Below are 25,730 nucleotides of genomic sequence, written 5' to 3'. Positions count from 1 at the left end.
GGATCGGTGCAGCGTCGGCAGTAATGCGGACTCTGTACCGGTTTGTCGTGGTGAAGAGAGAGCTGAGCCAAATGGCAAAGCTCTCGATTTACCGGTCGATCTACGCTCCTACCCTCACCTATGGTCACGAGCTATGGGTCGTGACCGAAAGAACGAGATCCAGGATACAAGCGGCTGAAATGAGTTTCCTCCGCAGGGTGTCCGGGCTCTCCCTTAGAGATAGGGTGAGAAGTTCGGTCATCCGGGAGAGACTCTGAGTAGAGCCGCTGCTCCTCCACGTTGAGAGGATTCATTCTACCAAGGAATCATGATGGCAGGAGGAGCACTTGCTCGCCTGAGTTTCCGCAGAAAGTACAGGCGGCGCTGAGCTTTCTTCGCCAGAAGAATGTGCTATTCATTCTTTACAGGATTTGTGAAGCATTTTTAATAATCATATTTTGAATAAAATTATCAATGGTTATTGAAGTTATTGTTGTTGACTTACTGAAAACCATCTTTTAATAAACAAACTGTAAATATAATTTTATTGTAGGATCACGTATGTTAAGTGCATGCCACAGGCATAAAAAATGTTTTTAAAGCAGGCAACATCAGTAAAATCCTCTCTATGCATGGGAACAGAGAGCGCCACCGACTCATCGATAAAATGCCAAATTATAGGCATCAGTCTGAGACCATTGTTTATTATGTTTGTACAGTATAAAACATCTGATTGTTTTATACATTGAATTATAAAACTATTACATGATCAAATTTCTGGCAGATGCTCTAATTAGATTTTGTTTTGTGTGTTTCTTTGTGTATGTGTGTATGTGTGTGAGTGCTTGATATTACATGCCTTTGAAAGTAATCTGTAAATTTGCAAAATACACCCACCTTAAACATTTAACATTACACATTTTACATTTGTCTTTCAATCAAAGGAACACAGGTTTATTTGTATAGCCCTTGTATACTGCATGTGTTTTATTTGTACTGAATGTACAAAATCTCCCAAAAATATTTGTTTACACTTACCTTGATGGTTTTTATAAGCACAGCAAGTACAGTATGTCCACTGTATGATTCACTGAGGTCAAACTCTCCTCGTAGAGAATGAAATACACCATTCATCACACGTTTCACCTAAAGTATCACAAGTTCTTGAGTCAGTGTCAAAAGTAAGCAAGACTCAACTATGAACAAAGACACACTGAAGAAATAATAGAACCTTGAAGAATGAATGAAATGTGACACTAACAGGTAGTGATGTGATCTTTGATCCTAGCGGGATGTCAATATATTCGGTTGGTCAATATATTCATAACAAAAATAACAGTTATTTAGTTTTCTTTCCTTTTCAATGTACAGCCATCTTCCTTTCTATCCAAGATAATTTGGAAGGCTGGGGTCTAAGGTCATTGACATGTTTTTAGGCTGCTGTTCCCTAGCTCCCGTTTTTCGCTTTTCCTGACTGCTAATAACTGATTAGCATTATAGACAACAAGAAACCCCTCCGTGAGTCGTCACCTTATCATGGTTTGCGTGTCCTAATGATCCTAAGAGCCAAGTTGTCTGGGGCTTTATGCCCCTGGCAGGGTCACCCATGGCAAAAGGGTCCTAAGTGAGGGGCCAGACAAAGCACGGGTCACAAAAAGCCCTTATGAGGAATACTATAAATGGATTTCATTTTCCCTCGCCCAGATGCAGGTCACTGAGGTAGCCCTCTGGAGCCAGGCCTGGAGTTGGGGCTCGAAGGCGAGCGTCTGGTGGCCGGGCCTTTGCCCATGGGGCCTGGCCAGCCACAGCCCGAAAAGCAAACGTGGGTCTCCCTTCCCATGGGCTCACCACCTGTGGGAGGGGCCAAAGGGGTCAGGTGGTAAGTGAGCTGGGCGGCGGCCAAGGGCAGGGACCTTGTCAGTCTGATCCCCGGCTGCAGAAGCTGGCTCTTGGAACAAGGAATGTCACCTCTCTGGCAGGAAAGGAGCATGAGTGTGAAGCTAGTGTGAAGCAGAAAAGTTCCGACTAGACATAGTTGGACTTGCCTCCACACACAGTTTGGGTTCTGGTACAAGTCCTCTTGAGAGGGGCTGGACTCTCTTCCATTCTGGAGTTGCCCACGGTGAGAGGGGTCGAGCAGGTGTGGGCATGCCTATTGCCCCCCGGCTGGGCACCTGCACATTGGGGTTCACCACTGGTGAACGTCAGGGTAGCCTCCCTCTGCCTTCGGGTGTGAGGACGGGTCCCGACTGTTGTTTGTATCTATGCACCAAACGGCAGGTCAGAAGAATACCCACCATTTTTGGAGTCCTTGAAGGAAGTGCTGGAGAGCGCTTCTTCTGGGGACTCCATCGTTCTGCTGGGTGACTTCAATGCCAACGTGGGCAATGACAGTGAGACGTGGAAGGGCGTGAGGGAGGAACGCCCCCCCTTGATCAGAACCCGAGCGGTGTTCTATTATTGGACTTCTGTGCTCGACATGGATTGTCCATAATGAACATCAAGTAAGTTCAAGTATAAGGGTGTCCATGTGTGCACTTGGCACCAGGACACCCTAGGCTGCAGTTTGATGATTGATTTTGTAGTCGTGTCCTCGGATATGCGGCCGCATGTTTTGGACACTTGGGTGAAGAGAGGGGCTGAGCTGTCAACTGATCACCACCTAGTGATGGGTTGGCTCCAATGATGGGGGAAGATGCCGGTCCGACCTGGCAGACCCAAACGTACTGTGAGGGTCTGCTGGGAACGTCTAGCAGAATACCCTGTCAAAAAGAGCTTCAACCTCCACCTCTGGCAGAGCTTTAACACGCCATAAATCACAGCAATCAAACTATTTCTGTAACTAGGAGACTTCTGTGTGTGTCAACCAGCCCTCTCCTCCCAAGCAAACTTCTCAGGTTTGAAGGGTGCGTTCACCAGTCTGTATGTTTCAGCTTCTTCAACAGATGTTCAATCAGATTTAGATCAGCGTTAAAACAAGGCTAGTTCAGAATGGGCCATGGTTTTGTTTTTACCCACACTTTTATCAGTGTTTTGGGTCAAATTCCTCTTTGCAAGCAAATTGGCCTTGATAGTCTTCAAATTAATTATACCCTGCACAAATTCAAGACATTCCGTGCAGTGCAGCAAAACAGACAACACCTTATTGAGGCACCATCAAATTTCTCAGATAGTGTTCTTTATGCTTTATTTCCAGTTACCACTTCTCTCCTCCCAAAAGCTTTTCCCCTTTGACAATAACCATTTAAAATTGGTTAAATTTGTTAGATTGGGTTGCTCAATAAACTTGTGAAGAAGAAGAAATCTGGCCCAGTGTGTCTTGAACTTTTGTTGGGTGCAAAGAAATCTCAAGGCAATCAAGGCAATCTCAAACAAAATGTTCTGCAACTGCTCAGCCGTTGGTCAAATTTTGAATTACACAGTACCACCTCAGTGGCATTCATCTTTTGCGGTTCCACTGCATGACACTGTGTGCATTAGGAGCAAAAACAAATAAAAAAATACTTTTTACCTCTTTTGCTGTATCTGCTAAACTTTCTTGCTCAGTCAATTTCATCTCAAGTTCAGCCACTCTTCTCTCGAGTAACTCCTTAACAGTGGCATTGTGTGACCCCTGGTATTTGTAGTTAATACAGAAAAAAGTGCATAAGTAAGAGAAAGAAAGGAAAAGGAAGTCATATTTAATTCAAAGTACTGGTATGTATGAAAATGTTCAGAGTCTAGTCCATTATTTGGTAGCAGCATTTCCAGTTGTAAAACAAAAGGACCCTAGGCTCTTCAGTTATGAGCTAACACTAGTATGGATATAGCACGTTTTTCTCTTTGTTACTCAATAAAGCTGGTCAATAAAGCTGATTCTGAAAGCGCTTCACAATGCTTGTTCATCAACCCACTGATAACACACCTTCAGGAGCAACTGGGAGTTCAGTGTCTTGCTCAAGGGCACTATGACATGGTCACAATGGCTGGGGATCTAACTCCAAAACTCTGAGGTGGGAGACGGCCACCCTAACCACTGAGTCGCGCCTCTCCCACTTCAGTTATGGGCATGCTTTGAAGTGTACCCATTGACGTCCTGCTGGGGAAAGGGAGTAATAATGCGACGTTTGGTCAATATCTGGTGTCCTCATGGCGCCGTGCATTAAAGGTAGAGGGGGGATTATTTTGGCAAATAGAAGACTAGACATAAAAATGGGGACGTCAATTCAAGTCAGGTTTATTTGTATAGCCCTAAATCACAAGCAGTCTCAAAAGGCTTCACATAGACAAACAATTGACAATTATTCTCAAAGCATCCCCTGATCCCCAAAAGGGCAAGGAAAAACTCCAAAAACCCCTACCAGGGGAAAAATGAGAAACCTTGAGAAGGGACCACAGATGGAAGGATCCCCCTTTCAGGATCACCAGGCTGCAATGGATGCAAAGAGGGCACATAAAATAGATAATATGGAAATCAAAAAGTGGATGTCCAGGCCAAAGCGAAGAGCTGTCGGAGGAGCCTTCGATTGTCCTGGCAGTGTCCTCTAGGAGGGTATTCTGCTGCAGTTCCCTCATGCTGAATTGGTCCACGAGAATCTAGATAGCCGTCGTCAGCTTGGGTGTCACCTAACCACCTCCCCAGCCGGGGAGGGGTGGGGGGAGTGGGGTCGGGGAGAGGGAGCAAAAACAAACTCCAGCCGAATCGGCTACTACAGGTTAATTAAAGGCCATATCATAGAAATACGTCTTTAAACGTGTCTTAAATGTTTCTACTGAGGTAGCAGTTCTAATATCCATTGGTAGGGCATTCCAGAGCTCTGGAGCCTGAATAAAAAATGCTCTAGACCCTGCAGACATTTTCTTGGCCCTCAGTGTCACTAAAAGACTAGCGTTTTGCGAACGAAGGTTACGAGACGGAACACAAGGAATAACTAGGTCGACGAGATATGAAGGCGCTAAGCCATGCAATGATTTATAGGTTAATAGAAGAACCTTGAAGTCACATCTTAAATGGACCGGGAGCCAGTGTAAGTTGGCTAATATTGGGGTAATGTGATCAAATTTTCTTGTCCGTGAGAGCAGCCTTGCAGCAGCATTTTGTACTAACTGTAGACTTTTGATGCTGGACTTGGGAAGACCAGAGAATAATGCATTACAGTAGTCCAGGCGCGACGTGATAAACGCATGTATAACCGGTCGAGGGGACTGGGCGAATCTTAGCAATATTACGAAGGTGAAAAAACGCAATTCTGGTTACACGATATTGACCAAATTTTATAATATTGGTCCCTTTCCCCAGCAAGACCTCAACGTAGTACACTTTAATTACTTAAGCGTCCATTGTCTTATGCAGACATGGCAGCAGATTTTTTCTTGACAGATGTGTTGAAAGCTCAAAAACTGGTATTAACATACGTGAAATGGTTTCAAATTGCTCTGTATAAAAATCTCAAGGAAATAAATTATCAATCGGATAATAATACAGCATGTTAGTTACTGTAATAAACAAAGCCAATATTAAGTAATTGGCTGCTTGTGCTTGAACTGTTTCCTTTCTTTGTATTGGCTGATGCGCTTCGGCACTCAGAATAAATGAACGGCACATTTGAACAAAATGTTTTTTTTATTTGAAGAAGTGCACCATAAAGGTACTAGGATTTGGGGGACAAGTTTGAGCTCTGATGTTCTTTGTCTCTTAATTTTGAAGATAAACCGTTCAGATGATAGATGGAAATTTCCCTCCCAAGACGCAACTTATTCTCTGGAGCGACGTGGGTTTTTTGCCATTCTTATGATGCACCTTTTACTGGCGTGACATACTATACTCAGAGCAACGTACAATCAAATAAGGACAGTACAAGTTCACCAGTGAAAAGATCCCCCACAGCAAAAAAAATCTCTATCATACAAAATTCCTTCTACAACTCGAATAACATTTGTGAAAGGCTCACTGGATTTTTTAATTTGTGTTAGGACTGGGCTGAACCTTCTCATCCACATTTTTTGGTTGTTTAATGGATATTGACGACCACAAGGGTCTGAAACCGTAACCTTATGAACCCTCTTCCTAGCAACGACATGATTGCCATTTTGGTCACTCTACTATTACTTTCCCATAACCAAAAACATGTACAGGTTACATTCCAGACATATGCAACAATTGTGGGGATGATTAGTCTCAGAAGAAAAAGCAGCAAAACCATGGCAATGTGAACAAACAGCAGGGAATAAATCAAAGACTCCAACACCATGACGTCGGCATATAACACGAGCCTCGTTAGATGTCACCGATGAAGTCTAATGTAAACTTTCATTTTCCTCTGAAATTTTCAGTTTGAAGTTTTAATAATAATAAGGTGTGTATGTGTATATACCGTATTTATTCTAATTATCGCCCATATTCTAATAATCGTCCAGTGTGTGTTAGCGATGACATAAATAAAAAACATTGATACCTCTAATTATTGCCCATGCTGCTAAAAATTCCCCCCAAAACTTACGTTTGCCTCCGTGACCGCATGCCGACTTCATTGCGCAAGTTTAAATATGACTGATTTGACAGCACGTCCAATGTCCCTTTTAAATTGGTTTTCTACATAAACTATGATACAAACCGGATTCGGTTGAAGTCGGGAAATTGTGTAAAGTGTAAATAAAAACAAAATACAATGATTTGAAAATCCTTTTCAACCTATATTCAATTAAATACACTACAAAGACAACATATTTAATGCTCAAACCCATAACCTTTATTTAATTCTTCAAATAATAATTAACTTAGAATTTCACGGCTGCAACACGTGCAGTAGAAGTTGGGAAAGGGCATGTTTGCCACTTCATTACATCACCTTTCCTTTTAATAACACTTAAACGTTTTGGAAGAGAGGAGACTAATTCTCTTAGCTTCTCGTGGAATTCTTTCCCATTCTTGCTCGATGAACCGCTTCAGTTGTTCAACAGTCCGGGGTCTGCCCTGTCGTATTTTATGCTTCATAATGTGCCACACATTTTCAATGGGAGACAGGTCTGGACTGCAAGTGGGCCAGGTGAGAACCTGGACTCTTTTGCTTCAAAGCCACGCTGTTGTAACATGTGCAGAATGTGGCTTGCTGAAATAAGCGCCGACGTCCATGAAAAGGACATCTCTTGGATGGCAGCATATGTTGGTCCAAAATCTGTATGTACTTTTCAGCATTTATGTTGCCTTCACAGAAATGTAAGTCACCCATGCCATGGGAACTAATGCACCCCCATACCATCACAGATGCTGGCTTTTGAACTTTGCGTTGATAACAGTCTGGATGGTCCGCTTCCTCTTTGGTCCAGAGGACACGACGTCCAGTGTTTCCAATAACAATTTGAAAAGTAGACTCATCAGACCACAAAACACTTGTCCAATGTGCATCAGTCCATTTTACATGAGCTCAGGCCCAAAGAACCCGGCGGCATTTCTGGATGTTGTTCATAAACGACTTTTGCTTTGCATGGTTGAGTTTTCACCTGCACTTACTGATGTAGTGATGAACTGTATTTACCGACAGTGGTTTTCTGAAGTTTTTCTGAGCCTATTTGGTGATATCCTTTACACACTCATGTCGGTTTTTAAGGCAGTGGCGTCTGAGGGATCGAAGGTCACGGTCATTCAGTCTTGGTTTCCGGCCGTGGCACTTACGTGCAGGGATTTCACCAGATTCTCTGAACTTTTTGATGATATTCAGGACCGTAGATGTTGAAATCCCTAAATTCCTTGCAATTTTTGAGAAATTTTGTTCTTAAACTGTTCAACTATTTTCTCATGTAGTTGTGGTGATGAAACTCACCCCATCCTTGCTTGTGAATGACTGAGTCCCCAAGTCCCAATGATCATCGTCACACACACTTCTGGGTGTGGTCAAATTTGTCCTCTGCATTTAACCCATCCCCATGTGATTTTGATCCATCCCCTGGGGGAGAGGGGAGCAGTGAGAAGCAGCGGTGCCGCGCTCGGGAATCATTTGGTGATCTCACCCCCCAATTCCAACCCTTAATGCTGAGTGCCAAGCAGGGAGGCAATGGGTTTTTATAGTCTATGGTATGACCCGGCCGCGGTTTGAACCCACAACCTTCCAGGCTCAGGGCGGACACTCTACTACTAGGCCACTGGTCAAGATTCGAACCCACCTCTCCCGAACCCAAGGGAAAAGCTAGAACCATTCGGCCAATCGGGACCTTGTTTGGGGAGGCTCCTTTTATACCCAATCATGGTACCCACCTGTTCTCAATTAGCCTGATCACATGTGGGATGTTCCAAATAGGTGTTTCATTAGCTTTTCTCAGCTTTCTCATTATTTTTTGCCACCTTTCCCAACTTCTACTGGACGTGTTGAAGCCAAGAAATTCTAAGTTAAATATTATTTGTCAAAAAAAATAAAAAATAAGTTGATCAGTTTGAACATTAAATATGTTGTCTTTGTAGTGTATTCAATTGAATATAGGGTGAGAAGGATTTTCAAATCGTTGTATTGTGTTTTTATTTACATTTTACACAGTTTCCCAACTTCAACCGAATCCGGTTTGTACAATTACACTCGTCACTCCGCTACAATATCCTCACACAATTACGTTATCGAGGCGTGCGCTCGAACAAGACGATTGCGATAACATTATGTACGCAACATGTGATGTGTGACGGTAACGTGTCGCATCGATGGAGCGTCAATTGACGCACCTCGGTGTTAGAGGTAGATAAAAAAAGCCGCTGTTCTAGTAAATCTACAAAATATATTTACTATAAAATATATATATTATCGCCCATTTCAGTGCCCTTAAATATCGACCGCCCTGGGCGATAATTAGAATAAATGCGGTGTGCGTGTGTGTGTGTATATACACACACACACACACACACACACACACACACACACACACACACACACACACACACCCTATCTATCTATCTATCTATCTATCTATCTATCTATCTATCTATCTATCTATCTATCTATCTATCTATCTATCTATCTATATACACACTGCTCAGAAAAATTAAAGGAAGAGTTTTTTATCAGGGAATGGCATAAATTCAATTAAACTTTTTTGATGAGGTTTTGGTCAGGCACATGGCAGAGGGGGTTGTTTATCACTTTCAGCTGCATTGGTGTTGATGGAATTAACAACAGGTACACTAGAGGGGCAACAACGAGATGGTCCCCAAAACAGGACTTTTTTAAACCTCAACCAGGATGACAGGAAGTTACTCTAGGAGAGCTGCACAGGGCCGTAGACAGTCCTCATCCCATCAGCAGGACCGATATCCGCTGCTTTGTGCAAGCAGAATGACCTTCAGCAGGCTACTGGTGTGAATGTTTTTGCCCAAACAGTCAGATACAGACTTCACGAGGGTGGCCCCTGGTGCTTTTAACAGATGAGAGCAGTTTTACTCTGAGCACCTGTGATAGACGTGAAAGGGTCTGGAAAAGCCAAGGAGAGCGCTATGCTGCATGCAACATCATTCAGCATGACCGGTTCGGTGGTGGGTCAGTGATGGTCTGGGGAAGCATTTCCATGGGGGGACGAACAGACCTCTACAGGCTAGAGAACGGCAGTCTGACTGCCATTAGGTATCGGGATGAAATCCTTGCAACCATGGTCAGACCCTACGCTGGAGCAGTAGGTCCTGGGTTCCTCCTGGGCCACGACATTCATCCTCATGTGGCAAGAGTATGCAGACAGTATCTGGAGGATGAAGGAATTGACACCATTGAATGGCCCTCACGATCACCTGATCTAAACCCGATAGAACACTTTTGGCACATAATGTTTCGGTCCATCAGACGCCGCCAGGTTGCTCGTTAGACTTTGCAGGAGCTCACTGATGCCCTTAGACAGATCTGGGAGGACATCCCACAAGACACCATCCATCGTCTCATTAGGAGCATGCCGCGACGTTGTAAAGCATGCATACAAGCATGTGGGGTCTACACAAGATATTGAAAAGAGTTTTGAATTGCAGAAATTGAATTTAAGCAAAATGGACGAGCCTGCCACATAATTCTTTCCACTTACATTTTTGGGGTCTCTATATACTGATCCCTCTGTAGGCTAAAAACTTCAAAAGATGTGGTATCATTTTGTTCCTTTCTTTTAACTTTTTTAAGCGGTGTACATATATCATTGAAGATTTATTCTTTAACGATATCATGACAACATCATGACAATAGCGTAACATTAGGTTACATGTAAAATCATGTTACTTTCTAAACCCACATTCTTGTAAAAGTAAAAAAGTACCTTTGCGTTTTTTTGTTTCGATGTGCTCCTTCATGTTCCTAGCACCGCGACCTCTATAGCTGATCATATCTTGACAGAAAATACAGAAAACCTTCCCCGGGATATCTACTTTCCGGATATGTTCCGTCAGGCACGTGGTTTATGGATTGTGTTCCGTGTTGTACAATGACGCTGCTCTTGAGCCATGCCCATCTGAAGCAGTTCTTGATCCCGTTCGGCTTGTCTATTTCCCTGGCACGATCCTCATGCTGGCGAACACTTTTGCTGAGTAGGCCCTAGATCTAGCTAAATAACTCATCTACAAGTGATGAAAACCCAATCGCAAATTTACATTGTGGCGGTGCAAAAACACTAGTTCTCTGCGTAAGTTAACTAGTGGAAATGATGTTACGAAAGTAGCACCAAAATACTGCCAAAAATTTTGTCGCATCACTGCTGGCAGTGAGTCAGGTTTACGGAGGCAAGCAGATTTCCGTCCTCACAGCGCCAAAAGATGCCGTCGGGTGAATGCTGGCGATTCGCCGAGGCTAACGTTGCCCGGCTGGCCGGCTGCTTCCATACCCCCACCCCATGGATATATATAAAAAAATTCTCAACTGATATACACAATTTACGAAAATGATACTTTTGATGGGAAAAAAAAAACACGGAAATCTGTGGATCTGCGGAAAATTCTTATCCCTGTATAGAACATTAGCATTGAGGCCTAACCTCTTAGGAAGCGGAGGCCTTGCTTGACGGAGCTAAACATGAGGGCTCACTTGATGGAGAACAGCTCCTCACGTCAATATAGGCGTACATTTTGTTGTCCTAATGAGCAAGTAACTATTTGGAGACTGATGAATGAGTTAATTGTTTTTGTATTAATTTCACTGGAGAACGCTTGCTCACCAGACTGTCTCCTTGACAGTCTTTTAAAGCCAGCACCACTCTGAGATTCTCACCCAGTGCATATAAACCAAATATCATTAACACAAACGGCACAGTACTGATCCACTCAGTAGGAATAGACATTTCGAAGGGCACTCACTTGTTTTTGGCCATCTTGATTTGTCTTCAGGTCATTAACTTTCCCCTCCATGTTTTTGAGCTTTAGCTCTACCTCCTTGCGTCTTAGCATCTCGTCACGGTACTGAGACTGGGATCTTTCTGATATTTCCTTCAGCTCTGACACAAACAAGCACATAATCACAATCAAAGTCAAAGTCTGCTTTCTTGTCAATTTCTTCACATGCCAAAACACACAAAGAGATCGAAATTGCGTTACCCACTATCCCGCGGTGACAAGACATATTACAAAACATCCAAGAAAACAACACAAAAAGTAAAAACAATAAGGCACATACAATGAATAAACAAGAGCGAGGAATAAATAATAAATGAATAAAGGCAGCCAACGTGGCTCAAAAGGTCAGGACGTTATGCAGTCGAGGGTGGAGGGGGGAGAGAGTTCAGGATCCTAACAGCCTGGAGTATGAAGCTGTTGGTGAGTCTGGTGGTGCGGGAGTGCAGGCTGCTGTACCTCTTACCAGAGGGCAGCAGATCAAACAAAGTGTGAGCGGGGTGACTCACATCACACAATCGTGGTTGCCTAGCGGGTGAGATGGGAGGTGTAAATGTCCTTCAGGGAGGGGAGTGAAGCGCGAATAATCCTACCACCTCTGTTCGTTATACGCTGCAGGGCCTTCATGTTGTATTCAGTGTAGCTACCACCCCACACAGCGACACAACTGGAGAGGACGTTCTCAATGGTGCCACGGTAGAATGTGATCATGATGGCTGGTGGAGCACCTGCTCGCCTGAGTTTCCGCAAGAAGTACAGGCGGCGCTGAGCTTTCTTCGCCAGTGATGCAGTGTTGGTGGTCCAAGAGAGGTCTTCACTGATCTGCACCCCCAGGAATCTGGTGCTGCTCATTCTCTCCACCACAGCACTGTCGATGGTCAGTGGCAGGTGTTGGGTATGACCCTTCCGGAAGTCAACAACAATCTCCTTGGTCTTGCTGATATTCAGCTGGAGGTTATTGTTCCTGCACCAAGTGGCCAGAAGGTCGACCACCCACCTGTATTGAGTCTCGTCGCTCTTGGTGATGAGACCCACCAGAGTCGTGTCGTCAGCAAATTTCAGCATGTGGTTGTTGCTGTAGGTTGCAGTGCAGTCATGCGTCAGCAGGGTGAAGAGCAGCGGACTTAGCACGCATGCATGTCTTGGGGGGGCCCCGTGCTCAGCGTGATGCTGCTGGTGATATTGTCGCCAACACGTACCACCTGAGGTCTCTGACAGAGGAAGTCCAGTAGCCAGTTCCTCTGGTGATCTCTGATTTTTAGATTTAGAAGGCCATGTCCGTGGAACAGTGGACCAGCTCTACACCCTCGGCAAGATCCTCGAGGGTGCATGGGAGTTTGCCCAACCAGTCCACATGTGTTTTGTGGACTTGGAGAAGGCGTTCGACCGTGTCTCTCGGGAGGTTCTCTGGAGGGATGCCAGAGTTTGGTCCGCATTTCCGGCAGTAAGTCAGATTCGTTCCCAGTGAGGGTTGGACTCCGCCAAGGCTGCCCTTTGTCACTGATTCTGTTGATAATTTTTATGGACAGAATTTCTAGGCGCAGCCGAGGCGTTGAGGGGGTCCGGTTTGGGGACCACAGCATCGCGTCACTGCTTTTTGCAGATGACGTGGTGCTGTTGGCTTCTTCAGTCCGTGATCCCCAGCTCTCACTGGAGCGGTTCGCAGCCGAGTGGGAAGAGGTTGGGATGAGGGTCAGCACCTCCAAATCCGAGTCCATGGTCGTCGGTCGGAAAAGGGTGGAATGCCCTCTCCGGATCGGGGATGAGATCCTGCCCCAAGTGGAGGAGTTCAAGTATCTTGGGGTCTTGTTCACGAGTGAGGGCAGGATGGAGCGCGAGATCGACAGGTGGATCGGTGCAGCGTCGGCAGTAATTCGGACTCTGTACTGGTCCGTCGTGGTGAAGAGAGAGCTGAGCCAAATGGCAAAGCTCTCGATTTACCGGTCGATCTACGCTCCTACCCTCACCTATGGTCACGAGCTATGGGTCGTGACCGAAAGAACGAGATCCAGGATACAAGCGGCCGAAATGAGTTTCCTCCGCAGGGTGTCCGGGCTCTCCCTTAGAGATAGGGTGAGAAGCTCTGTCATCCGGGAGAGACTCGGAGTAGAGCCGCTGCTCCTCCACGTTGAGAGGAGCCAGATGAGGTGGCTCGGGCATCTCATCAGGATGCCTCCTGGACGCCTCCCTGGGGAGGTGTTCCGGGCATGTCCCACCGGTAGGAGACCCCGGGGACGACCCAGGACGCGCTGGAGAGACTATGTCTCTCGGCTGGCCTGGGAACGCCTTGGGATCACCCGGGATGAAGTGGCTGGGGAGAGGGAGGTCTGGGAGTCCCCCTTTAAGCTGCTGCCCCCGCGACCCGACCCCGGATAAGCGGAAGATGATGGATGGATGGATGGATGGATGAAGAAGGCCATGTTTCCAATACAGTTAACTCTCCCCTCCATGAGCTGTCCCCTTGTCATTGTGGAGGCAATTGAGTGTCTCAATAATCCTAGGAGCAAAGTCTGGGGCTGAAGGTTGAACCTTATTTAAAAAGCATAACTTCCATTTGGCATTTTCTGAAATTACTTCACCATCAAAGGAACATTCCAGGCTGTTTGAATTCACATTTAGCACTTATAGAGGATGTATAAGACAGGGTTACCCTTGGTGAAGAGGTCACAGGTGAGGGACCAGACCAAGTATGCCCCCCCCATTGTAAAACAAATACAAAAAATGGCTTCGGTTTCCCTGTTACCGAATGCCGGCTACCAGGGCCTCCCTTTGGAGTCAAGCCTGAAGGTGGGGCTTGAAGGCAAGTGTCTGGTGGCCGGACCTGCACCCAGGGCGCAAAGCCATGCTCAGACCAAATGAACAATGTGGGTCCCCCTTCCCAAGATCTGCCTTCCTGTGGAAAGGCCAAAAAGGTCGGGCGCAGAAAGAGCTTGGAGGCAGCCAAAAGTTAGGGACATTGCCAGTCCAAAACCCAGCTACAGAAACGAAAGTGGTTGAACTCTCTTACACTGGAGTTGCCCACAGTGTGAGACACAGAGCAGGTCTGGGTGTACTTATTTCTCCTTGGCCTAGCGCCTGACTGTGATGCATTTGTGGATATGAACCAAACAGCAGTTTAGATTACCCACCCTTTTTCAGAGTTCAGAAACTTTATTATCCCCCTAGGAGGCAATTTGTTTTGCAATAGCAGAACAACACATAAAGTCACCATTCATTTAAAAACATCACACAATATGGGCAGGGGCTGCATTCATAATTATTACATCATGCAGGGGCAGGCTCAATACCTGGTTCAAGAAGCCTATAGTGGTTGGCACAAAAGTATTCCTCTACCTGTTCTTTCTGAGCCTAGGTAAAAAGTACCGGCGGCCAGACGGCAGGAGCCTGAGGTGGCAGGCCAGTGGGTGAATGCCCCTAGCTTTACTAGTGGCCCTGGCTCTATACAGCCCAGAAAGCTCCATGAAACTCATCCCAGCAACCCTGCCACACATCCTCACTCTGCTACCTAATCCATTTTTATTTTTGGGTGTGAAGCAGAGAAGGTTAAAATGGACTCAATAAAACAAGAATAAAATAATTTCATAAAAGATGAAGATTTTGGAAGGAGTGCTGAAGAGCGCTCCTTCTGGAGACTTCATCGTTTTGTTGGGCAACTTCAATGCTCACATGGACAATGACAGCAAGACCTGGAGAGGCGTGATTGAGAGGAATGCCTGCACCCCTGGATCAGAAACCGAGCAGTGTTCTGTAACTCAATTTCTGCGCTTGTCACAGTGTCCAGAACCAACAATATGTACAAACATAGGGTGTCTGTATGTGCTCATGGCATAAGGACACCACCCTAGGCTCCAATTCAATGATCAACTTTGTAGCCACATGGTTTCAACGCTCGGTGAAGAGAGGGACACAGCTGACAATTTATTACCACCGAATGGTGTGTTGGCTTCGATGGTGGGATAAGCTGTTGCTCTGCCCTGACAAACCCAAACGTTTGCTGGGAACAACTGGCCGAATCCCTTGTCAGAAAGACTTTCGACTTCCACCTTCGGCAGAACTTCGCCCACAACATGGCGGACATCGAGTCTGAGTGGACCTTGTTTTGTGCCTCCATTGTTGAGGTGGCTGATCGGAGCTGGCCGTAAGGTGATTGGTGCCTGTCGTGGGGGCAAACCCGAAACGTGTTGGTGGAACCACCAAGTGTGTGAGGGTCCATGGGAGTTCACTAACAAGTCTACATAGTCTTTGTGGACTTGGAGAAGGCCTTCCACCATGTGCTCGAAGGATCTTGTGGTGGATGATATGCCGTAGAAGGGACTGTTTGAGCCTTGCACAACAGATGTTAGAGATGTCCGCATTTACGGCAATAAGTCGGATTTGTTATCAGTGTGTCACAGATTCTGGTAATAACTTTTATGAAAAAGGTTTCAAGGCACAGCTCAGTTGGTCTCAGTTTCTCAACTATTTTAGATGGTGTGGTACTGTTAGCCTCTTCAAGTGGCAATCTTCAACTCTCACTGGAGCGATTCACAGCCAAGTGTGAAGCAGATGGGATGAAAATCAGCGACTTCAAAAATAAGATGACGATTCTAAGTCGTAATAGGGTGCAGTGCCCTCTCCAGGTGGGGGTTGAGATACTGCTCCAAGAGGATGAGTTTAAGTATCTTGGGATCTTGATCACAAGTAAAGGGAGGATGGAGAGAGAGATTGACAGGTGGATCGGTGCAGTGTTTGCAGTGATACAGACTATGTAATGGTCCGTAGTGGTGAAGAAGGGCTGAGCCGGAAGGCGACGATCTTGATTTACAGGTCACCTATGTTCCTAACCTCCACCTATGCTCACAAGTTATGGGTCATGATCAAAACAGGATCCCGGACACAAGCGGCCAACAGGAGGTTCCTCTGCAGGGTGTCCAGGCTCTCCCTTTCAGATAAGATGAGACACTTGTGCATGTGAGAGGCTGAGAGTCAAGCTGCTGCTTTTACACAGAGAGAGGAACCAGATGAGGTAGCCAGGTATGTTGTCAGGATGCCACCTGGACGCTTCCCTGGTGAAGTATTTTAGGCATGTCATTGAAACTGGAAGCCTGTCTCCCAGCTGGCATGTGAATGGCTCAGAATCCACCAGGAGAAGCTGGACAAAGTAAAATACATTTTCCATAGGACGGTTTGGATCTGAAATGTTTTAATCAAGCTTGTATTTCCACTTGAATTTAGGTAGTTGAGATACCATTGGCTGGGTCAGCAATTAAATTAATACATCATAACAGTGAGATACAGTCTAAAATCACAGAACTGTACAGTCAATACGTAATTCTGGCAGCAATATGTATATATAGGTATTAACACTAACCTTCGAGTTGTGATTCCAGATCACTGATGCGTTTAGAGTGGCGTTCACATTCAAGCAGACTTGTGCTCAGTTTAGTTTGCAGCTCTAAAACCTTCTGCTGATGTGTCAAACCCTCTAGTTGCACTTGAGAAAGATGAGCTGTGGTTGATGCCAGTTCTTCCTTTAATTTAATCTGGAGGGCAATCAAGAAGATGCAGTGACAGTATGCGAGATAGAGACCTCAACTCAAAATGAAACTTCACAATAATGACTGAACCATTTATAAAAGTACAAATGACAACTGGGAATTCAAACCATCCATCTAACTATAGAGGATATGCACTGATGTCACAGATCGGGGCGGCCATTATTGTTTGGGTGGCAAAAAGCCTTGTCCGCTGCCACTAGACTCGTGAGGATGGCGGCCTGGGTGAAAAATTATAACATTCGTGTTGATCTGCTGTGGAAACCAAGTAAGAACGCCACCAGCTCAAGCGTAGCAGGAGCTGGGACAGCAAGCGTTTGGTCCTCTGATAAGGCGACTTTTCCGCCAGTAATATATCCAGACATTTACAACTATTTGATAGATTGTTCAAGTCCATGTACCAAGGAAGACCTCAGAGCCTACAAGAGTTTGCAACGATATCGCCACCTGACTGCTGGTTATGTCCACTCTGTTGAGTCACAGTCAGTGGAGCCAAACGGAGAAGATGCTAGCCATGGCAGTACATAACATAATATAATAATAAAATATTATAATTGTAAATATGTGAACAATCTAATTACCCTATTTTCCGGACTATAAGCCGCATCTAAAAACCAAAAATTTTCTCAAAAACCGACAGTGCGCCTTATAGTCCAGTGCGCCTTATATATGGACCAAATTCCTAAATTTAAACTGGCCCAAAGCATTGTGTCATGAAATCAATCATAAGTGGCCCGCTGAAGACTATGAATCACGAATCAAAAAGACTGGATCATTATTTTGTGATTATAAAGTAATTTGTTGCGTCTGAAGTCGAAATAATAAAGATAAAATGGAGAATGATTTCATTTGGATTAAAAATCTGATCTGACATGATGCATTAATAGTATGCCTTATAGTCCGGTGCGCCTTATATAAGGACAACGTTTAAAAATGGGCCATTCATTGAAGGTGCGCCTTATAGACCGGAGAATGAAGCGGTGTAATTATGCATTCCTTAGGTCATGGCCGAGTAGCAACAAGAGAAAGGGAATATCCAAGCAATAATAATAAACTTTATTACAGGCTCTTGGCCCACAGGGTAAAAAACAAACATCACATGTATTAAAATAAATAAAAAGTAAATTTTAAATTAGAGGCACTCATGCCAGCATCCTCTGATTGTGGATGTGTACCTTAGAGCACTACATCCAGTATACCTCACAGATGAATGTTGACGTCAATAACACACAATTACGTACTTCCCACAAAGTGATCTGAGCAGATGTAAGAATGGATAGTTGGCTTGCAAAGCTTGGAGCTGTTGTGGCAATGTTCCGCCCCTACGAAGCGCCACCACCCAGCTATCCTTTCTGGTCTGGCCCGCAGGGAACCGATACAGCTTCTTGGTATCGCCTTTTTGGAAGCGATAGGCACAGCTTATGGAACAACAACTCTTCACCATGGTCAAAGTTGCACCGTGACAACTCTGCCACGATCTGCCACCGATAAAATGCTAAAACAATGGCCCAGTACACGTATCTCTAAAGCTCAATTCAGCCTTGGCCCTATTAGCGTCCGCCGCTTTTTGCCACCCAAACAAATCGTCAGCCGGTCTGTGACGTCATGTGCATATCCCCTATTATCCACGGCTTATAGGGTCGCGGGGGCAGCAACTTCAGCAGGAAGTTCAAACTTACCTCTGTCAGAAAGGTGACATTCCATATCCCTAGAACTATTTCTGTAGCTGCGGATTGGACCACCATGATGGCCTTTGAGCGGTGCACAACTCACTACGCACCTGACCCCTTTGGCCCCTCTCACAGGGGGTGAGTTTATGAGAAAGGGGAACCATGTTAACTTTTCGGGCTGTACCAGGCCAGGCCCCATGAGTAAAGGCCACCAGACGCTCACCTTCGAGCCTCACCTCCAGGCCTGGCTCAAGGGGGGGCGAGCGAACTCTTGGGAAAATGTATAGATATTTTAAGGGATTCTATGAGCCGTGCTTTGTCTGGTCTCTCAGCTAAGACCTGTTTCCCATGGGTGACCTTGCCAGGTGACCTTGCCAGGGCATAAAGCCAGACAATTTAGCTCCTTTACCAGCTCAGTGGCCTAGTAGTAGAGTGTCCGCCCTGAGACTGGAAGGTTGTGGGTTCAAACCCCGGCCGGGTCATACCAAAGACTATAAAAATGGAACCCATTGCCTCCCTGCTTGGCACTCAGCATTTAAGGGTTGGAATTGGGGGGTTAGATCACCAAAAATGATTCCCGAGCGCGGCGCCGCTGCTGCTCACTGCTCCCCTCTCCCCCAGGGGATGGATCAAAATCACATGGGGATGGGTTAATGCAGAGGACAGAGCCCTTTGAGACTGCTTGTGATTTAGGGCTATATAAACTTGACTTGATTGATTGATTGATTGATTGATTGATTGATTGATTGAGCTCCTAGGATCACTGGGACATGCTAAGCCGTCCACAATGGTATGGTGATTGACGGAGAAGACCAATTAATTCTCCAAATAACTACGACTAAAATGAAGGTCGCGTTTGAAAACATGCGACAACCTTCACGCGGTCTTCCCTGTGAGTAGCAAGGTCAGGGAGCAAAACCCGCTTGTGAAACTAATGTCGACAAACAAACGCAGAGCACGCAGAGCCGGCAGACTGAGGAATGGCGGACGGGCAGCCATCCCGACCGTCGAATACCGAGGTCTGTCGGTGCTTCAACTTAATGTCGAGGGACTTACCATCGCCAAACTCGAAGTCCTACGGCACCTGGCCGACTCCAACGGGGCCACGGTCCTGCTCATACAGGAGACGCACTGCACAACCAACAACATCCTCAAGATCCCTGGGTTTCATCTCGCTGGGTCCATCAACACCAAGCAGCACGGAGTGGCAACCTTTGTACGCAATGGAATAAGCTGGGCAGCCTGTAGCCAATCCCACCAGGCTCCAACATCGAGTGGACCAAAATCCAGGAAACCTTAGTCATCAACGTTTACAAGCCCCCAACATCGGAGCTAACCACAACGTCAATCCCACCTGCAACTGCACCCGCAATCTACGCAGGTGACTTCAACTGTCAGCACACAGACTGGGGGTACAACAACTCAACACCTAGCGGAGTGGCGCTGTGCGAATGGGCTTCCAACACTGATGCCCAGCTGCTGTACGACCCCAAGGAACCGCCAACCTTCTTCTCTGCACGCTGGAACACCGCCACCAACCCGGACCTGGCCTTCGTCATTTGCCGCAGCAACGACCCTAGACCGGAGAGGCGTGTCCTTGACAGGTTCCCCCGCTCACACCACCGACCCTCCATCATCAAAGTTCCATCACTGGTGGAACCGGTTCCAGGGAAGCCAGTGAAGAGATGGAACTTCCGAAAAGCCAACTGGGAGACGTATGCTGAGGAGACGGAAAGTAGGTCAGCCGGCTTGCCAGACCCTGAGTCCACAGATGTGGATGCAGCCTATGCAACCTACTGCCATATCCTCCTGCATGCGGCAAAGAAGAGTATCCCACGTGGATATAACAGGAACTACATCCCAGGCTGGGATGAGGAGTGTAGCCGTCTCCTGAGGGAACATCAGAGAGCTAGCTCTAGAGAAGAGGAGGACGCAACGGCAGCAGCACTGCTCGAAAAGCTGGACTTCTCCCGCAAGGCGAGATGGACAGAAGTCGTTGAATCAATTAACTTCACCCATTCCAGCCGGAAGGCGTGGCAGACCATCAACCAGCTCACAGGCAGAAATACATCAGCCCACAGATGCCCAGTCACTGCAAATGCAATCGCCTCCCAGCTCCTGAAGAATGGCCGCTTCCCGGAAGCAGACAAAGACCTTGCACGACTGATATCGCGTGAGGTGTCTTGTACCTTAAGAGCGGCCAGCGTCGATTCCAATCTCTCGGGACCCTTTACAGCAGAGGAATTCAGTGAGGCCATGAGTAAGCTAAAGCCGGGCAAATCCCCGGGCCGTGACAATATCCACCCGGAGTTTGTCATCCACCAGGGCCCAACAACATCTAGTTGGCTTAGAGCCTTCTTCACATCATGCTACCGGAGACTAAAGCTCCCAAAGATCTGGCGTAGGGCCTCTGTGATAGCTCTGTTGAAGCCAAATAAAGATGCGAAGGACCCCAAGTCATACAGGCCCATCTCACTGCTGTGCGCCCCATTTAAGATCCTGGAAATATTGATAGAAAGGCGTATAGAGCCAGTGGTGGACCCACAGCTCCCACCGGAACAAGCTGGTTTCCGACGAGGAAGGTCAACAGCAGACCAGGTTACCCTACTCTCTCAGGACATAGAGAACAGCTTCCAGGATAAGGAGAAAGCTGGAGTGGTATACCTGGACCTAACTGCCGCATACGACACAGTTTGGCACCGGGGACTCCATCTGAAACTGCTGAGGACCGTACCGGACCGGCACATGGTGCAGTTCATCATGGAGACGCTTTCCAACCGTAGCTTTACTCTCCAAACCAGCAGTGGGCAGTGCAGTAGGCTCCGAAGACTGAGGAGCGGGGTACCGCAAGGGTCAGTTCTCTCACCAATCCTATTTAACATCTATATATACGATCTACCGGACACAGCGTCCAGAAAGTATGGCTATGCAGACGACCTTGCCATCATGCTGAGCCGACCAACATGGAAGGCGACGGAAGACGGCCTGAATGAAGATATGCGCACCATGGTAGCATACCTTCGAAAGTGGCGTCTCCAGCTCAGCCTTGAAAAGACTGTTGCTGCGTCATACCATCTTTGCACCAGGGAAGCAAGGAGAGAACTTGCAGTGAGCATTGAGGGCAAACGCCTGGAGGTTCAACGAGCCCCAAAGTACCTCGGCGTGCGTCTGGATCGGACCCTATCCTTCAAACAACACCTTGACGATCTGAAGGCAAAGGTGACATCCAGGGTTGCACTGATCCGCCGCCTTGTTGGAACAACGTGGGGAGCCTCTGCTAAGACCTTGCGGATTTCTACTCAAGCGCTGGTCTTCTCTGCAGCCGAGTACTGTGCCCCAGTTTGGAACAGAAGCCCCCACGCCAAAAAGGTGGATGCGGCAATCAACAACGCCCTCCGAATAATAACAGGATGCCTGAAGCCCACCCCCGTGTCTCTCTTGCCTGTCCTTGCGGGACTAGCGCCAGCAAACCTTTGCCGCGAGGCTGCCACCCTCGTTCTCGCCAGAAAGGCAAAAAATAACAACTGGCACATCCTGCATAGCACCACAACAACTCCAGCTCCACCAAGCAGACTCAAGAGGCGCCACGCCTACAACATTGTAGCACAAGAGATGCTCAAATCCATCCCCGACGACATCTCCAGAGATGCCTGGCTGGCAGCAGCTTGGAAGCAGGAGTGGGAGGCAGCTGGTCCTTCCCTCATGCACCGTTACATCTGGGATCCAGGAGACGGCGCCATGGGAGGAGACGAACTACCTCGCCAGCAGTGGACCACACTTAACCGTTTAAGATCGGGTGTTGGGCGCTTCAACGCATCCATGCGACAGTGGGGACTGGCGGATAGTGCAGCTTGCAAGTGCGGAGACCCCGAGCAGACGGCCGATCACATCATCAACACCTGCCCCCTATATAGACCACCGTCGGAGGCCGGCCTCTTTGACCTGGGACAAGAGATGCTGGCGTGGCTCCACGACACTAAGTTGGAGCTCTGATGTTACACGAAAGAGAAGAAGCGCGGACCAACGACAGAGTGGAGTGCCAGTATGCACACTAGACGCTCTGACAAGGGACACAATGCACCAACGCTGGCTGTGTATGGATAACACATCCACTCTGAGAGAAGTACACGGGCCTCAGAGTGAATTTCCTAACGCACCCTAAATATCTTTTAAGAAGCCAGGTAAACTTCTCTACTTCCGTTTTCTTGGTGAAACTCTGGGGTCCATTACACTTTGGTAGCGATTAGCAACACTGACCTTGTCTCTTTCAGCCTGCAGTAGTTTAGCTTGATTGTGTTCACCTGAAGACTTGAGGGAGTCATTTCTCTTTTCCAAATGCGTGTTGCTGTGGTCCATATACCTACATGAGATATGACTAGGCGTAACACTTGGTCTACAGACAGGAAAAGACGAGATAATTATATATATTCTAACTCACCTTTGGCTTTGGTTGAATACTTCACTTATCTTGCGGTTTTGCTCCTCAATGCGAGAGCCTTTCTCGAATATTCCTTGCTTTAAGCATTCATTTTCCTAGAAACAAAAATTTAACATTCTACAGTGGACATAAAACATACAGACACCACTATTCAAATCCCAGTTGGTGAAAAATGAGGGGAAAAAAAAAACCAGCAACAATTTTGTTAGTTTTTTTTGTACAGCTTTCATGTGACATATAACTTGTACTCAAATGAAAACAAATGTTTTTGAGAAAGAAACAGACATAAGCAACTTAGATAATGTTGCACAATTGGGCACACACTCTTATCGGTGTTGCATTCAGAGTTAACCCTGAATAATTCCTTTGCACCTTTCAGTGCATGCTGAGTTTGGAGATAAGACTGCATTCTAAAATGTTGGGCAGTATTTATATTTCCAGGAACTCAGTTTTTTCTAACAGCGTAACATGACCGGGCAAGTAGCCAGGTGGTGATACAAATCCCACGGATTGTTCTATACATATCCCACATCCAGGTCGCTGAAACATTATTAACAATCACATTCAAACTCATCTTAAATGGAAGTCATAACACAACTGCCACTATTTGAAGCATCTCTGATTTACAAAATAAGTTTCAGCAGTTCTAGTAACAATCAAAAAAGTGAAGAAAACTATCTTCTGTTAAATAAGTATTTTGTTAATTTTATTTTACACACTGTACAGTATGTTGTATTTTAATAATCTTAGAGACATATCTACAATGTGAAAATCTAAGTCATTCAGCACTAACTGACTTGTTCATTGGCACTAGGTCAAACTCCCATGCCATGCCGATGAGAAAGGCTGCTTAAACCATACGCTGGAGTTGAGTTTATTGTTATGCGTAAGCATTAATTAGCTTGTTAGCTTTGGTGCCGGGCTTGTCTATGCGCAGCCAAACGTGCTGCGGTAAGGGGGGGGGGTTCACTGTGATTGCCTCCTGACAGGCTTACCTGTATGTCAATCATGCCACGGAATGGATTCTAGCCTATAGAACTTTATTTTTTTATTATTATTATTTATTTTTTTACGTCATGTGTGTCGCTTACTTCAGTGACGCCCCTGACCACGGTTGGCGAAATGCTGAAAGCGATGTGACCTTATAATTTACTAATCGTACTGAAACAGACTGTAACATTTTGGCAGAGCGCTGTGTACAATCAGTATGGATCAACAAATTCATCAATTGATCCATATATAATCCTCCAACAGAAGCTCATCCAGCTCGCAGTGCCTGCCTCCACCTGTCAGTGGATCACCAGCTTCCTGACCAAAAGGAGACAGCGTGTGAGGCTGGGGAGCATCACATCTGACACACGGACCACCAATACTGGCACCCCTCAGGGGTGTGTCCTCTCCCCACTGCTCTTCTCTCTCTCCACCAAAGATTTCTCCTCAGGTGACTCTCCTGTGAAGCTCCTGAAGTATGCAGATGACAGCGTACAGACAGGAGGTGGAGCGGCTGGTCCACTGGTGCAGCCAAAACCACCTGGATCTGAACCTGCTCAAGACCGTGGAGATGACAGTGGACTTCAGGTGAGACCCTTCACCACTTTCACCCCTCATTATCCGCAGTAATGCTATTCTCTCCACAGACACCTTCCTGGGAACCACAATCTCTCGGGACCTGAAATGGACCGGCCACAGAGACTCTGTCCGGAAGAAGGCCCAGCAGAGGCTGTACTTCCCGAGACAGCTCAAGAATTTCAACCTGCTGCGGGAGCTGCTGAAGACCTTCTACACTGCCATCATCCAGTCAGTCCTCTGCACCTCCATCACTGTCTGGTTTGGATCGGCCTTCAAACAAGACAAGCACAGACTGCAACAGACAATCAGGACTGCGAAAAAGATAATTGAAATCAACCTCTCATCTATCCAAGACTTGTATCTGTCCAGGACCAGGAAATGTGGAAGTAACATCTCTACAGACCCTTCTCACCCGGGTTGCAGTCTGTTTGAACTACTCCCCTCCGGACGGCGTTATAGAGCTCTGTACGCCAAAACCAGCAGACACAGAGACAGCTTCTTCCCCCAGGCTGTTGCTCTGATGAACTCACACCACTCTTAGAGTCTCAGAGTCATTGCTGTGCAATAACACCCTGCTCTCCACACCTTTTGTGAATTGTCTACACTTTATGTACTATGTGTCCTATCTGCATCCATTGCAGCCTGGTCATCCTCTAAGAGGGACCCTCCCATCTGTGGTCTCTTCTCAAGGTTACTCATTTCCCCTAGTCGGAGTTTTTCCTTGCCCTTCTGGGAGTTTAAGATCAGGGGATGTTTGAGAATCATGTCATTTTTCACATGTCCTGAGTGTTGTCAGTCACCTAAATGTTGAACAGAGTCTATGATGTACTGAAATCAAATTCCGTGTTTGGCACGCTCAAACATGGCAAAATAAAACTCTTGAATCTTGAATAAAGCGCTCTGCATTATAAGGTGCACTGTGGTTTTTTGAGTAAATTTAAAGTTTTTAAGTGTGCCTTATAGTGCAGAAAAAAACGGTAATACTTATACAGCTAAAACTCAATTTTATGCAGACTTTGGGGTACAGAATTTGGTTATCGATCGTTTCTCAGCTTCAAACTCAGCATCCCCAATCCCTCCTCTTCATCTCCCGGGACTTCAATCATGCTTCCCGGTCCTCTTTTCTCCCCACCTTTACGCAATATGTAAATTGCCACATCAGAGACAATAAAACTTTGGACCTGTCGTATGCTAATGTCAAGGATGCATACACCTCATCCCCCCTCCCC

At 46.3% G+C, this 25,730-nt stretch overlaps 1 protein-coding gene across 6 annotated transcripts in view; it reads right to left on the bottom strand.

Moving 5' to 3' along the window:
* fkbp15b (FKBP prolyl isomerase family member 15b) overlaps positions 1–25,730 on the bottom strand; it is a 93,850-nt gene that overhangs the window by 8,273 nt on the left and 59,847 nt on the right. For 5 of the 6 annotated variants that reach the window (XM_085910766.1, XM_085910767.1, XM_085910769.1 and 2 more), the window contains 6 exons: positions 22,933–23,027; positions 22,752–22,854; positions 16,641–16,812; positions 11,258–11,394; positions 3,491–3,592; positions 1,018–1,125 (listed from right to left, as the gene is read on the bottom strand). In XM_085910766.1, the coding sequence (XP_085766892.1) occupies positions 1,018–1,125; positions 3,491–3,592; positions 11,258–11,394; positions 16,641–16,812; positions 22,752–22,854; positions 22,933–23,027 (717 nt within the window). The remainder of the gene's footprint in view (positions 1–1,017; positions 1,126–3,490; positions 3,593–11,257; positions 11,395–16,640; positions 16,813–22,751; positions 22,855–22,932; positions 23,028–25,730) is intronic. The other variant, XM_085910770.1, reaches the window with a different exon arrangement.

The sequence above is a fragment of the Syngnathus leptorhynchus genome, chromosome 4, assembly GCF_054491065.1.
Source record: "Syngnathus leptorhynchus isolate UIUO chromosome 4, UIUO_Slep, whole genome shotgun sequence".
NCBI classification, from domain to species: Eukaryota; Metazoa; Chordata; class Actinopteri; order Syngnathiformes; family Syngnathidae; genus Syngnathus; species Syngnathus leptorhynchus.
This window is presented reverse-complemented; position numbering and strand designations above follow the sequence as displayed.